General features: G+C 37.0%; 1 protein-coding gene across 6 annotated transcripts in view; it reads left to right on the forward strand.

Annotated features, from left to right (window-relative positions):
• The window catches only part of TRIM37 (tripartite motif containing 37), a 147802-nt gene that overhangs the window by 105086 nt on the left and 27140 nt on the right, over nucleotides 1–15576 (forward strand). For 3 of the 6 annotated variants that reach the window (XM_040496984.1, XM_040496988.1, XM_040496983.1), the window contains 3 exons: nucleotides 11603–11731; nucleotides 12088–12277; nucleotides 14952–15091. In XM_040496984.1, the coding sequence (XP_040352918.1) occupies nucleotides 11603–11731; nucleotides 12088–12277; nucleotides 14952–15091 (459 nt within the window). The remainder of the gene's footprint in view (nucleotides 1–11602; nucleotides 11732–12087; nucleotides 12278–14951; nucleotides 15092–15576) is intronic. The other 3 variants (XM_040496985.1, XM_040496986.1, XM_040496987.1) reach the window with 3 other exon arrangements.

Here is a 15576-nt window from a genome sequence, read left to right on the forward strand (position 1 = left end):
GCTCCAGACTCCGAGCTGTCAACACAGAGCCTGAAGCGGGGCTCGAACCCATGAACCATGAGATCATGACCTAAGCCGAAGTTGGATGCTCAACCGGCTGAGCCACCTAGTCCCCCCACCCCTTTCTGTTTTTTTATTTAAAAAAAATTTTTTTTATGTTTATTTTTGAGAGAGAGAGAGAGCATGAGTGGGGAGGAGCAGAGAGAGAGGGAGACACAGAATCCAAAGCAGGCTCCAGGCTCTGAGTGGTCAGCACAGAGCCCGACACAGGGCTCAAACTCACAAACTGGGAGATTATGACATGAGCCAAAGTTGGATGCTTAGCCAACTGAGCCACCCAGGTGCCCCAGTAGAGCATGTGATTCTTGATCTCAGGTTTTAAGTTTGAGCCCCACATTGGGTGCAGAGATTACATTAAAAAAAAAGAAAGACAAAATCATTTGACCATATATGTGAGCATTTATTTCTGGGCTATGTGTGTGTTTATTAAAATGGGGTATATTAATGCTAGATACTGATGGCAGTAATCCAGTAGAGATGAGTAGGAGAGAGGATGATTGCCAAATGCATAGAATTCTCCTAAAATAATCATGACAGTTCAATAGAAAAAGGATTGTAAAAGGGGGCATCTGGGTGGCTCAGTTGGTTAAGCATCTAGCTTCAGTTCAGGTCATGATCTCACAGTTTGTGGGTTTGAGCCCCACATTGGGCTCTGTGCTGACAGCTTGGAGCCTAGAGGCTGTGTCTCCCTCTCTCTCTGCCCCTCCCCTGCTTTCACTGTCTCAGTCTCTCTCAAAAAATAAATAAAAACATTAAAAAACTAAAAAAAATTATCTTGAAAAATGAGTAAAAGTTATGATTAGGCTGTTAACATAAGAAAAAATACAAATGGACACTATACATCTCAACGGACACTATACATCTCAACTATACATCTCAACTAGTCTCATCTAGTTGTCGAGGAAATGACAATCTAAAACCAACAGAAGAAATAATGCTTTTTGGATAGAGTTTTGCAAAAAGTTTTTGTTATATTTTTGCAAATACTTCCCTCCTGTTGTCACTGTTTTGTCTTTTTCTGCTAAACAAAAGTTTTACATTTTTAATTTTAGGTCTATTAATAGTATTTATGGGTTTGGGGCTTAATGTTTTTATTTGGAAGGCCTTTTCAACTCCAGGTTTATAAAAATGACCCTTGTTTTTTTTTTTTTTAATTTTTTTTTTCAACATTTATTTATTTTTGCAACAGAGAGAGACAGAGCATGAACGGGGGAGGGGCAGAGAGAGAGGGAGACACAGAATCGGAAACAGGCTCCAGGCTCTGAGCCATCAGCCCAGAGCCCGACGCGGGGCTCAAATTCCCGGACCGCGAGATCGTGACCTGGCTGAAGTCGGACGCTTAACCGACTGCGCCACCCAGGCGCCCCTGACCCTTGTTTTCTTATGGTGTTTTTTTTTTAACTTTTCAATGTTTGTATCATTATAACAAATATAATTTGCTTTTCATGATGATGTGTGAGGTAAGTTCATTGATTCCCCCCCAAAAAAACCATGTTTTTTGAAGAATCTAGTTCATCCAATAATATTTAGTGCATCCTTTATTAACAGACCCAAATTCCCATATTTGCATGATTCTGTTTTTAAATTCATTCATAGGGGTTGAGTCATATGAAATTGCCAACATGCAACTGTTTTTGACCTGCAAGAACAGCAGTTTGATATTGTTCAACTGAATATTTATTGTGTTATTAACTACTGTAGTTTTACAGTTTGTAGTACAGTAATTATTTACCTTCATTTTGGTTTTGTTTTCAAAATATTCTTGATGGTTCTTGCACATTTACTCTTCCAGAAAAAGATTTTGACTGAAATTGCATTATTTCGTGCATTTAATAACACTTAATTTGGAAAATTGACATCTTTTCAGTTTTAAAACATTAACATCTGGGAATGTGGTATTTCTCCTATTTATTTTGGTCATTTCATAGTTTTAGTTTTCTTCGTGTAAGTTCTGTATCTGTCTTGTTATATTTATTTCCAGATAGGTTATAACTTAGGTTGCTATTGGTAATGGGATCTCTTTCCCCTCCATAATCTTTTCTAATTATTTGTCATAGTAGGAGGACTATTGTTTTTACATGTTTGTCTTGTATTTAGCCCACTTAGTGAAAATTTTAAAGCCGTAAGGTTTGCAGTCAATTATCTAGAATTTTTAAGTAGATGATTGTATTATCAGCAAATAATCAGTTTATTCCTTTATTGCTTATTTACTTTTCATTTTGCACCATCTAGGTAGGCTAGGACCTCAAAACTATGTTAACTAATAGCAGTAGTAGAAATTTTTATTATGTTTTGAATTCTGTTTAGAAATTCCTTTCATTTTTTACTCAAGTACAAACTTTGCTATTTGTTTTAATAAGTAGTTTTTACTAAATTAAAAGACATCCTTCAGGGTTGCCTGGATGGCTCAGTTGGTTGAACACCCAGCTCTTGACTGCGGCCCAGGTCATAAGCTCACGGGTTCATGGGATCAGGCCTGCATCAGGCTCTGCACTGACTTGCTTGGGATTCTGTCTCCCCACTTCTCTCTGCTCCTCCCTTGCTTGTGCTCACTCCCTCTCTCTCAAAATAAATAAACTTTTTTTTTTTTTTTAAAGATACATCTGGGCACCTAGATGGGTCAGTCAAGTTTAGCTTCTGACTTCGGCTCAGGTCATGATCTCATGGTGCATGAGTTTGAGCCCTGTGTTGGGCTTTGTGCTGACAACTCAGAGCCTGGAGCCTGCTTCACATTCTGTGTCTCCCTTTCTCTGCCCCTCCCCTGCTCACATTCTGTCTCTCTCTCTCTCAAAAATAAATAAGCATTAAAAAAATTTTTGTAAATGATACATCCTTCTATTGTTAATAATTACTATGTACAGTAAGTACCACTGTTTACTATGTGCTGGATATCATTCATAAGTCACATCCCAACAGCAACTCTGAGGCAAGTTGTTTTTATCCTCAATTTACAGATAGATAAACAGAGGCACAGGGCATTAAACAGTATTGTCAGAATTTCAGTGGTAATTGGCAGAGCAAAGAGCTTAAACCTCAGAGACTATGACTTTGACCATTATACCAAACTACCTCTTTTTCTCCTTACTAAGAGGTTGTTTTTTGTTTATGAAGAAGTTGTATAGAATTATGCTTTTTTGGGCATCTGGCAAAATGATCATACTGTTTTTCCCATTACTTTGTTAACTTAGAGAATTACATTCTGTATCTAATGTTGACCATTCTTGAAATAGTAGATGAATCCTACTAGGTTTTGGTTATTTGTAATTGTTCTTAATATACTGAATATCAATATTCAGTTCACTAATATTTTACTTAGGATTCTTGACTATGGTAGCCATAAGTAAAATCGAGTTGTATTTTTGTTACATTATCCTTAACCAATTTGAATTCCAGTTTTATGCCACTGAAGAAATTCAGAAGCTTTTGTCCTTTTCTGTTCTGTGAAATTGTTAAAATAACATCTTATCTGCTCCTTAAAAGTTTAATGAAACTCATTCATAAAATCATTTAGTACTTCTTTCAGGGAAACAACTTTAAGAGCCTTTTTAATTTCTCTGTATTTATTGGTCTCATATTTCTCCTTCTTACACCAGTTTCCATAATTAATTTTCCTAGAAAATTACTCATTTTATTAAATACTTAAATTTGTTGGTATATTTCACTTATTCTGATCTCTTAAATTGTAAAGAGTCCTCTGAATACAGGGTGTTAACTTTTTCACTTATATGTGTTTCCTTATTTTGTCCTTTGATTTGACTTGCTAGAGATTTGTCCATTTTATTTGTCTCTTCAAAGCCCTAGTTCTGGGGTTTCTGTGTGGCTTAGTCAGTTAAGCATCTGACTCTTGATCTTGGCTCAGGACATGATCTCACGGTTGTGAGTTTGAGCCCTGAACCCTGCTTTGGGCTCCTCACTGGGAGTGGAGCCTGCTTAAGATTCTCTCTCCCTCTCAGAAAAGACAAAACAAAACAAAAAAGACCAAAAGCAACAAAGACTAGAAAGGACCAGAGAACACACCAAAAACTCCCAACTCTACAGGCAACACAATGGCAATAAATTTGTATCTTTCAGTACTCACTCTATATGTCAATGGACTAAATGTTCCAATCAAAAGACATAGGGTGTCAGAATGGATAAGAAGACAAGATCCACCTGTATGCTGTTTACAAGAGACCCATTTTAGACCTAAAGACATCTTCAGATTGAAAGTAAGGGGACAGAGAACCATCTATCATGCTAATGGTCATCAAAAGAAAGCTGGAGTAGCCATACTTGTATCAGATGATCTAGATTTTAAAATTAAGACTGTGACAAGAGATAAAGAAGGGCATTATATCATAATTAAGGGGTCTATACACTAAGAAGATCTAACAGTTTTAAACATTTATGCCTCCAAGGTGGGAGCACCCAAATATATAAATCAATTAATCACAAACATAAAGAAACTCATTGATAATAATACCATAATAGTAGGGGACTTCAACACCCCACTTACAGCAGCGGACAGATCATCTAAGCAGAAAATCAACAAGGAAACAATGGTTTTGAGTGACACACTGGACTGGATGGACTTAACAGATATGTTCGGAATATTTCATTCTAAAGCAGCAGAATACACATTCTTCTCGAGTGCACATGGAACATTCTCCAGAATAGATCGCATATTGGGACACAAATCAGCCCTCAGTAAGTACAAAAAAATCAAGATCATACTGTTCAGATCACAACACTGTGAAACTCAAAATCAGCTATAAGAAAAAAATTGGAAAGACAATAGGAGATTAATGAACCTCCTACTAAAGAATGAATGGGTTAACCAAGAAGTTAAAGAGGAGATTGAAAAGTACATGGAAGCCAATGAAAATGATAACACCATAGCCCAAAACCTCTGGGATGCAACAAAGGTAGTCATAAGAGGGAAGTATATAGCAATCCAGGCCTTCCTAAAGAAGGGAGAAAGGTCTCAGATATATAACCTAACCTAACACCTTAAAGAGCTGCAAAAAGAATAGCAAGTAAAACCCTAAAACAGCAGAAGACAGGAAATAATACAGATTACAGCAGAAATCAATGCTTTCGAAATTAAAAACAAACAAACAAACAAAAAACCAGATCAATGAAACCAGGAGCTGATTCTTTGAAAGAATTAACAAAATTGATAAACCCTTAGCCAGTTTGATCAAAAAGAAAAGGGAAAGGACCCAAATAAATAAAATCAAGAATGAAAGCGGAGAGATCACAGCCAGCACTGCAGAAATACAAACAATAAGAATATAATGAACAATTACATGCCAATAAATTAGGCAGTTTGGATGAAATGGACAAATTCCTAGAAACATATGAAGTACCAAAACTGAAACAGGAAGAAATAGAAAATTTGAACAGACCCATAACCAGTAAAGAAATTGAATTAGTAATCAAAACTCTTCCAGAAAATAAGAGTCCAGGGCCGGATGGCTTTCCAGGGGAATTCTACCAAATATTTAAAGAAGAGTTATACCTATCCTTTTGAAGCTGTTCCAAAAAATAGAAATGGGAAGAAAACTTGCAAACTCATTCTATAAGGCCAACATTATGTTGATTCCAAAACCAGATCCCACTAAAAAGAACTACAGAAGAACTACAGACCCAATTTCTCTGATGAACATGGATGCAAAATCCTCAACAAGATACTAGCCAACCGGATCCAACTGTACATTAAAAGAATTATTCACCACAATCAAGTGGGATTTATACCTGGGGTGTAGGGCTGGTTCAGTATCCGCAAAACAATCAATGTGATACATTACGTAAATAAAAGAAAGAATAAGAACCACATGATCCTCTCAATAGATGCAGAGAAGGCATTTGACAAAATACAGTATCCTTTCTTGATAAAAACCTCCAAGAAAGTACAGATAAAAGGGTCATACTTCAAGATCATAAAAGCCATATATGAAACACCCACTGCTAATATCATCCTCAATGGGGAAAACTGAGACTTTCCCCCTATGGCCAGGAACACGACAAGGATGTCCACTCTCACCACTACTATTCACAGTATTGGAAGTCCTAGCTCTAGCAGTCTGACCAGACAAAGAAATAAAAGGCATATAAATCAGCAGGGAGGAAGTCAAACTTTAACTCTTCACAGACATTATATGGAAAATTCAAAAGATTCCACCATAAAACTGCTAGAACTGATCCATGAATTTAGCAAAGTCACAGGATATAAAATCAGCGCACAGAAATCAATTGAATTTATAATCACCAATATGGAGAAGCAGCAGAAAGAGAAATCAAAGAATTGATCCCATTTACAATTGCACCAAAACCCATAAAATACCTAGGAATAAACCTAACCAAAGAGGTGAAAAATCTATACACTAAAAAAACATAAAAACCTAAGAAAGAAATTGAAGATGACACATAAAAAATTGAAAAATATTCCCTGCTCATGGATTAGAATATAAATATTGTTAAGATGTCAATACTACACAAAGCAATCAACATGTTTAATGCAATCCTTATCAAAATAACACAACATGCTTCACAGAGCTAGAACAAACAATCGTAAAATTTGTATGGAACCAGAAAAGACTCCAAATAGCCAAAGCAATCCTGAAAAAGAAAACCAAAGCTGGAGGCATCATAATTCCAGACTTCAAGATGTATTAAAAAGCTGTAATCATCAAGACCGTATGGTACTGGCACAAAAACAGACACATAGATCAGTGGAACAGACTAAGGAATCCAGAAATGGACTCCCAAATGTATGGCCAGCTAATCTTTGACAAAGCAGGAAAGAATATCCAATGGAATAAAGACAATCTCTTCAGCAAATGGTGTTGGGAAAACTGGGCAACGACATGCAGAAAAATGACCCTGGACCACTTTCTTACACCACACACAAAAATAAACTCAAAATGGATGAAAGACTTAAACGCTAGACAGAAAGCCATCAAAATCCTGGAGGAGAAGACAGGCAATAACCTCTCTGACCTCAGCCAGAGCAACTTCTTACTCAACATGTCTCTGGAGGCAAGGGAAACAAATACAAAAATGAACTACTGGGACCACCTCATCAAGATAAAAAGCTTCTGCACAGCAAAGGAAACAGTCAGCAAAACTAAAAGGCAGCTGACAGAATAGGAGAAGATGTTTGCATATGACATATCAGATAAAGGATTAGTATCCAAAAATCTATAAAGAACTTACCAAACTCAACACCCCAAAAAAAAATCCAATGAAGAAATGGGCAAAAGACATGAATAGAGACTTTTCCAAAGAAAACACCAAGATGGCTAACAGACACATGAAAAGATGCTCACAGCACCACTCACCATCAGGGAAATACAAATCAAAACCACAATTAGATACCACTTCACACCTGTCAGAATGGCCAAAATTAACAACTTGGGCAATAACAGATGTTGGTGAGGATGTGGAGAAAGAGGCACCCTTTTGAACTGCTGGTGGGAATGCAAACTGGTGCAGCCACTCTGGAAACCAGTATGGAGGTTCCTCAAAAAAATTAAAACTAGAACTGCCCTACAACCCAGCAATTGCACTACTAGGTATTTATCCAGGGGATACAGGTGTGCTGTTTTGAAGGGGCACATGCACCCCAATGTTTATAGCAGCACTAGCAACAATAGCCAAAGTATGGAAAGAGCCCAAATGTCCGCCAATAGATGAATGGATAAAGAAGATATGGTGTGTATACACACACACACACACACACACACACACACACACACACACATATACATATATATACATACACACACACACACACACACACGATGGAGTATTATTTGGCAGTCAAGAAGAATGAAATCCTGCCATTTGCAACAACGTGGATGGAAATAGAGTGTATTATGTTAAGCAAAATTAAAGAAAGACAAATATATGACTTCTCTCGTGTGGAATTTAAGATACAAAACAGATGAACATAAGGGAAGGGAAGCAAAAATAATATAAAAACAGGGAGGGGGACAAAACACAAGAGACTCTTAAATACAGAGAACAAACAGGGTTGCTGGAGGGGTTTTGGGTGGGGAGGGATGGGCTAAATGGGCAAGGGACATTAAGGAAGACACCTGCTGGGATGAGCACTGGGTGTTTTATGTAGAGGATGAATCACTGGGTCCTACTCTTGAAATCATTATTGCATTATATGCTGACTAATTTGAATTTTTTTTTCAACATTTATTTATTTTTGGGACAGAGAGAGACAGAGCATGAACGGGGGAGGGAGAGAGAGAGAGGGAGACACAGAATCGGAAACAGGCTCCAGGCTCTGAGCCATCAGCCCAGACCCTGACGCAGGGCTCGAACTCACGGACTGCGAGATCGTGACCTGGCTGAAGTCGGACGCTCAACCGACTGCGCCACCCAGGCGCCCCTATGCTGACTAATTTGGATGTAAATTAAAAAAAAAAAAAAAATTCCCTCTCTCTGCCCCTCCCGCACTGGCACAGTCTCTTATTTAAAAAAAAAAAAAAAAGGCCTAGTTCTTAGATTGATTTCATCTGTTATCTTCTGCCTTTTTATTACATTAAATTCTACCTTTGTTTCTATTAATGCATTAGTATAATGCATTATTGGTTAAGGATCACATTATTATTTATATATACATTGTAGAGGAAAAATTTGTCTTAATATTTTCTCACATCTTCTTCTTTAAGTGTACAATTCAACAGTTTTTAATATAGACACAAGGTTGTGTGATGATCACCATTATCTAGAACACTGTCTAGAACATTTCATCACCTTTCTCCCCAAAAACTCCATTCCCGTGAACAGTCACTCTATTTTTCCCTCTCACTGAACCCTGGTAACCTCTAGTATATTTTCTCTGCATGGTTTTACTTCTTCTGGAGTTTCACGTAAATAGAATCATATAATATGAGGCCTTTTGTGTCTGGCTTCTTTCACTTAGCATAACATTTTCAAGGGTCATCAGTGTTGTAGCATGTATTATTTCATTCCTTTTTATTGCTGAATCACAACTTCATTGTATGTGTACTGTTTTGTTTACCTACTTACCAGTTGATAGGCATCATGTAATGTTTTTCCACTTTTTGGCTCTTATGAATAATAGTCCTATGAACCTTCATGAACATGTTTTTGTGTGGGCATATGTATTTTTATTTATCTTGCATATATGCTTAGGAGTAGAATTGGGTTATACGGGAACTTTTTGAGGCATTACCATAACTGTTTCCAAAGCAGCTCCACCATTTTAAATTCCCATTCAGTTTCTAATTGGAACCCAGTTGAAGGTTCCAATTTCTCCATCCTTGCCAACTGTTGTTATTGTCCATGTTTTTCTTTCTTTCTTTCTTTTCTTTTCTTTCTTTCTTTCTTTCTTTCTTTCTTTCTTTCTTTCTTTGCCTTTGTCCAGTGTATTGTCAAAAATTAATTGACTATAAATATAAGGGTTTATTTCTGGACTCTCAATTCTGTTCCAATGATCTATATTTCTGTCTTTACACCAGTATACCATACAGTTTGGGTTAGTGTAATTTTACAGCAAGTTTTGAAATGAGAAGTGTGAATACTCCATTCAAGATGTTTTTGGGTATTCTGGATTTTTTCATATGAATTTAGAATCAGCACACCAATTTGTGCAATGAGAAAGAAAGACTGGTGATAGGTATTAAAGAGGGTGCTTTTTGGGATGAGCACTGGATGTTATATGTAAGAAATGAATCACTGGGTTCTACTCCTGAAGCCAAGACTGCACTCTGTGTTAACTAACTTGAATTTAAATTGAAAAAACAACTAAATTGAATTTAAATTGTATCACCCCAAAGGAGAAGGAGAAGAAAAAAGACCATTGGAATTTTTATAGGGATTGTGTTAAATTTGTAGATCAATTTTGGAAGTGTTGCTGTGTTAACAATATTAAGTCTTCCCATCAATGAACACAATATTTTTCCCATCTTTCTTTTTTAAAAAAAAATTTTTTTTCTTTTTTAAATTTTACCTCCAAATTAGTTAGCATATAGTGCAACAATGATTTCAGGAGTAGATTCCTTAGTGCCCCTTATCCATTTAGCCCATCCCCCTCCCACAATCCCTCCAGTAACCCTCAGTTTGTTCTCCATATTTATGAGTCTCTTCTGTTTTGTCCCCCTCCCTGTTTTTATATTAGTTTTGTTTCCCTTCCCTTATGTTCATCTGTTTTGTCTCTTAAAGTCCTCATATGAATGACGTCATATGATTTTTGTCTTTCTCTGACTAATTTCACTTAGCATAATACCCTCCAGTTCCATCCACGTAGTTGCAAATAGCAAGATTTCGTTCTTTTTGATTGCTGAATAATACTCTGTTATATATATATACACCACATTTTCTTTATTCATCCATTGATGGACATTTGGGCTCTTACCATACTTTGGCTATTGTTGATAGTGCTGCTATAAACATGGGGGTGCATGTGTCCCTTCGAAACAGCACACCTGTATCCTGTGGATAAATGCCTAGTAGTACGATTGCTGGGTCGTAGGGTAGTTCTATTTTTAGTTTTTTGAGGAACCTTCATACTGTTTTCCAGAGTGGCTGCACCAGCTTGCATTCCCACCATCTTTATTTTTTTTTTAATTTTCTTCCTTTATTTATTTTGAGAGAGAGAGAGAGTGCACGCAGGGGAGGGGCAAAGAGAGAGGGAGAGAGAGAATCTGAAGCAGGCTCTGCACCATCAGCACAGAGCCTGACATAGGGCTCAGTCCCACAAACCACGAGATATGACCTGAACCCAAATCAAGAGTCAGATGCTTAACCAACTGAACCACCCAGGTGCCCCTGATTCAGTAAGATGCAAATTTTTTCATCTTTTTTGTCTCTTAACAGTGTTTGATAGTTTCCAGTGTACGAGTCTTAATGTTTATTACATTTTTTCCTAAGTATTTTATTCTGTTTGATGCTATTGTAAATAAAATTGTTTACTTAATTTCATTCTTGGGTTGTTCTTTGCTGATCTATAGAAAGACAATCAGTTTTTGGTCTTACATTCTGCTACCTTGCTGATCTCGTTTATTACCTTTAAATGCATGTCTTCTGCTTACTCTTTATTTTTGTTCTTCTTCTAGTTTTTTGAGTGCATATTAGGTCACTTAGTTTCATTTTTTCCTAATTCATTATAAGGCTATATACATTTTCCCCAATTATTGTCTTAGCCACAAACATCTTGAAATATTTGTGGTTCATTTTTAATTCATTGATTTTCTTTTTAATCCAATAATTTACAATTTTCAAGTGTTTGGAGGGTTATCTTTTTGTTGTTAATACTTTGGCATTGAGATTGGAGTTCATATCTGGTAGGATTTTTCTTTTGGAGTTTACTGATATTTTTCTGGTCTTGCTTCATGAGTAGCAAAATAGGAATGCTTTTTGTGTATAACCCCAGATAAACCATTTGGGACCACAGTGTCCTGGGTTTTTTGGACACAGTAGATAGAATACCTTCCATAAGATTAGTCTTCCCCTAAGTCCCTGCATAGTGAGTCTTATGCTATTTTACCTTATTCAAAGATATTTTCAAATGTCTTTGCAGCCACAAATAAGAAGAGTAATTCACCCAAGCCAGCTCGGTCCAGTATAGCAGGTAGTCTGTCACTTCGAAGAGCAATAGACTCTGGGGAAAATAGCCGTTCAAAGGGAGACTGTCAAACTCTGTCTGAAGGTAAATTTGGAGAGTTCAGAATGTAATTTCAGTGTGTAGATGTTTGTTATTTGAAATTGATGTTATGGTATAGGTAGATTTATATGTTTAAAGGCACCAGCAGTGCTGAAACTTGATTTGAAAGTTCTTGATCTCCCAAAAACAGACCCGTCAGTAATAAAATGCAATCATTAGACTCATATTCTGGACTCCTTAATTTTAAATACCTGGCATCAAAAAAAAACCTGGGATATGTCTTTAAATTGGCTTTGAGTCTGCCGGCAGTTTAAAAATGTGTATGTAGTGAGACATTCTAAAGTGGAAACTAGAGAACTTTTGTTTGCCTTCTTTCAGAGTATCCCATTTCTTTTCTGTAGGTTCCCCAGGAAGCTCTCAGTCTGGGAGCAGGCATAGTTCTCCCCGAGCCTTAACACATGGCAGTATCGGTGATATTCTGCCCAAATCCGAAGACCGGCAGTGTCAAGCTTTGGATTCAGATGCTGTTGTGGTTGCAGTTTTCAGTGGTTTACCTGCTGTTGAGAAAAGGAGGAAAATGGTCACCTTGGGGTAAGTTCTTTTGTTTATTTAGTGGAATAATTGCCAATAGCTTTATTCAATAGCACTTCTTAAGTCTATATCATGATGAATAAAATAAATTTCTACTTCGTTAATTTTTTAGCAGATATAAAGTTTATTTGTTGTATTAAAATCTATAGTACCGGGGTGCCTGGGTGGCGCAGTCGGTTAAGCGTCCGACTTCAGCCAGGTCACGATCTCGCGGTCCGTGAGTTCGAGCCCCGCGTCGGGCTCTGGGCTGATGGCTCAGAGCCTGGAGCCTGTTTCCGATTCTGTATCTCCCTCTCTCTCTGCCCCTCCCCCATTCATGCTCTGTCTCTCTCTGTCCCAAAAATAAATAAACGTTGAAAAAAAAAAAAAATCTAAAGTACCAGAGACCCTACTTTCTTTTCTTAGTGGAATGAAATGAGATGTTATTAGAAGTTCTGTTATGTTAGAAATCACTGAAGTTAAGAGAATAATATTGTGTAACCTTGTGTGAATTCTGCCTTGTGAGTTTTTGTTGTGTGTGTCAGCTCTTTAAAAATTTATTTTACTTTATTTTTTTATTTTTTCTATCTGCTCCACATTTTTTTTTTTTAATTTTTTTTTTTCAACGTTTATTTATTTTTGGGACAGAGAGAGACAGAGCATGAACGGGCGAGGGGCAGAGAGAGAGGGAGACACAGAATCGGAAACAGGCTCCAGGCTCTGAGCCATCAGCCCAGAGCCCGACGCGGGGCTCGAACTCACGGACCGCGAGATCGTGACCTGGCTGAAGTCGGACGCCCAACCGACTGCGCCACCCAGGCGCCCCGTCATTTTTTTTAATTTAAAAAAAAATGTTTTTAACCTTTATTTATTATTGACAGACAGACACAGAGCATGAGCAGGGGAGGGGCAGAGAGAGGGGGAGACACAGAATCCGAAGCGGGGCTCGAACTCACAAACTGTGAGATCATAACCTGGGCCAAAGTCGGTCGCTTAACCGACTGAGCCATCCAGGCGCCCCTGCTCCACATTTTTTAAGACTCTTGTGCTAGGCTACATTATGTCATAGATCTTCTATGCATGTTTTGTACAGAACAAAGCAATTCTAGCGTTTTTATTTTTAACACAGCTTTTGTACTTTCACTTTTTTTCTCTTCTCTTATGAAAATGTCTGCAAAACTCATAGTTGGAATTTCTCAAAAGGATATACTATCTGGTAGTCATCACCTTTATCTCTCACCCGGGAAACAAAAACTCACATCCCAGCCACGTCAATTAAACTTTTACCAATTAAAAAGATTAAGTGATTATGGGATATATTGTCTGTGAACGTGCTAGATGAGCCCTTAATACCCATCTGCTGATCTATTTTATGGATATTAAATATATTTCTAAATTTAAACAATGGAATAGTTCTACCTTGGAGACTTTGAAAATGATTTTGAATTAGAGAGAGAATAACATCCCTTAAATTTACTTAATTTTATATAGTTTTAAGGTCTGGATAATTACCAAATGTAAAGAACAGTTGGTGTAATTTAGTTTTCTGATTTAGCTCCAGTTTAAGCAGTGGAAAGGTGTTAAAATTATTAGATGTTATCTTGTCCTCCCCATTACCTAGCCTGATTTTATACGTATTCCATATTCACGTTGCAGCTACAACCAGCTTTTATATTTTGTTTGTTATGGAGATATTTATATCTGCCTTTAGTCATAACAATTAAATATTTATGAACGTAGACTTTTTTCTAGACTGTAAAATCCTTTATAAATATCTGCAGCCCTTAGCTTAAAAAAAATTTTTTTTTCAACGTTTATTTATTTTTGGGACAGAGAGAGACAGAGCATGAACGGGGGAGGGGCAGAGAGAGAGGGAGACACAGAATCGGAAACAGGCTCCAGGCTCTGAGCCATCAGCCCAGAGCCTGACGCGGGGCTCGAACTCACAGACCGCGAGATCGTGACCTTGCAGCCCTTAGCTTTAACCCTCACTTTACAGTTAATTGTATCACTAGCCTGGCTTATGTGATGTTTTCTAGTTTGTGTCTTTTTTTTTCCCTTCCCTAATTTATAGTAGTTTGTAAGCAAAAACTTTAAATACTAATAATAAGTGGTTAAAATGGAAGTAAGAAAAGAATATTAAGTGAAAATTTCCCCATCTTTGTCTCCCATCTGCTTAGTTTTCCAACCCCCTGCCCACACACTTCCCTGCTGTTTTTAATTTTTTATATATGCTGTGTTTTTTCAGTTCTTATGCATATTTAAGCAACTGTGACTATATAGCTTTTTTAGTACATAAAGCACACCTTATTTTCTCAGTAATATATCTCAAAAGTCTTTCTATATTAGTAAGAACTTATTATTTAGGACTTCTGTTTTTATCTTTTAATCAGAATTATTATTGAGATAATTATATGTTCACATGCAGTTCTAAGAAATAAAACAGAGAGATCCTATATACACCTTACGTACTTCCCTCTAATGATAACATTTTGCAAAACTGATACAATATCACAACCAGGATATGACATTGATACAGTCCATCATTTTCTAATCTTTTATTGTGAATCTTCTATTGGATTTTTTGAAAAATAAAGCACTAGTGCCATATACCCTACTTAGTTTCATGCTCAGTTTCAGGACAAGAAGAAAATGTAGATTATTGTATCGCTGACTAGTTACACAAAAATATCAGGTTGTTTTCTCCCTCTTTGAGGGCTACTGCTAAAGGTGGTCGTCTGGAAGGAATGCAGATGACTGATTTGGAAAATAATTCTGAAACTGGGGAATTACAGCCTGTCCTACCTGAAGGAGCTTCAGCTGCACCTGAGGAAGGTATGGAATGATAAAGTCATAATTAGGTGGAAGGTGAGAATAATGATCTTTTTTTGGTGTTGGTGTTGGGGGGTAGTTAAGTTATTGAGACATTGCTATCCAACATGGTTGATCTGAATACAGCATTTATTGTGCCACTGAATTTAATTTACTAGGACATCGAGCACACAGGAAGGCAAAATGGATAATTGGGTACATAAAAGGACACATCTTACTTAGATGGGACATTTGCAGGAGGGTGAGGGGAATCTATAGACAGTTCATCTACTCATTCACATCTCATTCAATTAATGTGTTAAGCCATCTATATGATAGGAATTGAGTTTTCTAGATATGCAAAGAAGAGATTAGATATGTTCACAGGCTTAGGGGAAGGCATGCACAAAATTATAGATTATTATATATAATATAATGTTAATTGTTAAGTACTTTGTCGGGTCCTTCCTTCCTTCCTTCCTTCCTTCCTTCCTTCCTTCCTTCCTTCC

Source organism: Herpailurus yagouaroundi, unplaced genomic scaffold (assembly GCF_014898765.1).
Source record: "Herpailurus yagouaroundi ecotype Mexico unplaced genomic scaffold, PumYag 189, whole genome shotgun sequence".
NCBI classification, from domain to species: domain Eukaryota; kingdom Metazoa; phylum Chordata; class Mammalia; order Carnivora; family Felidae; genus Herpailurus; species Herpailurus yagouaroundi.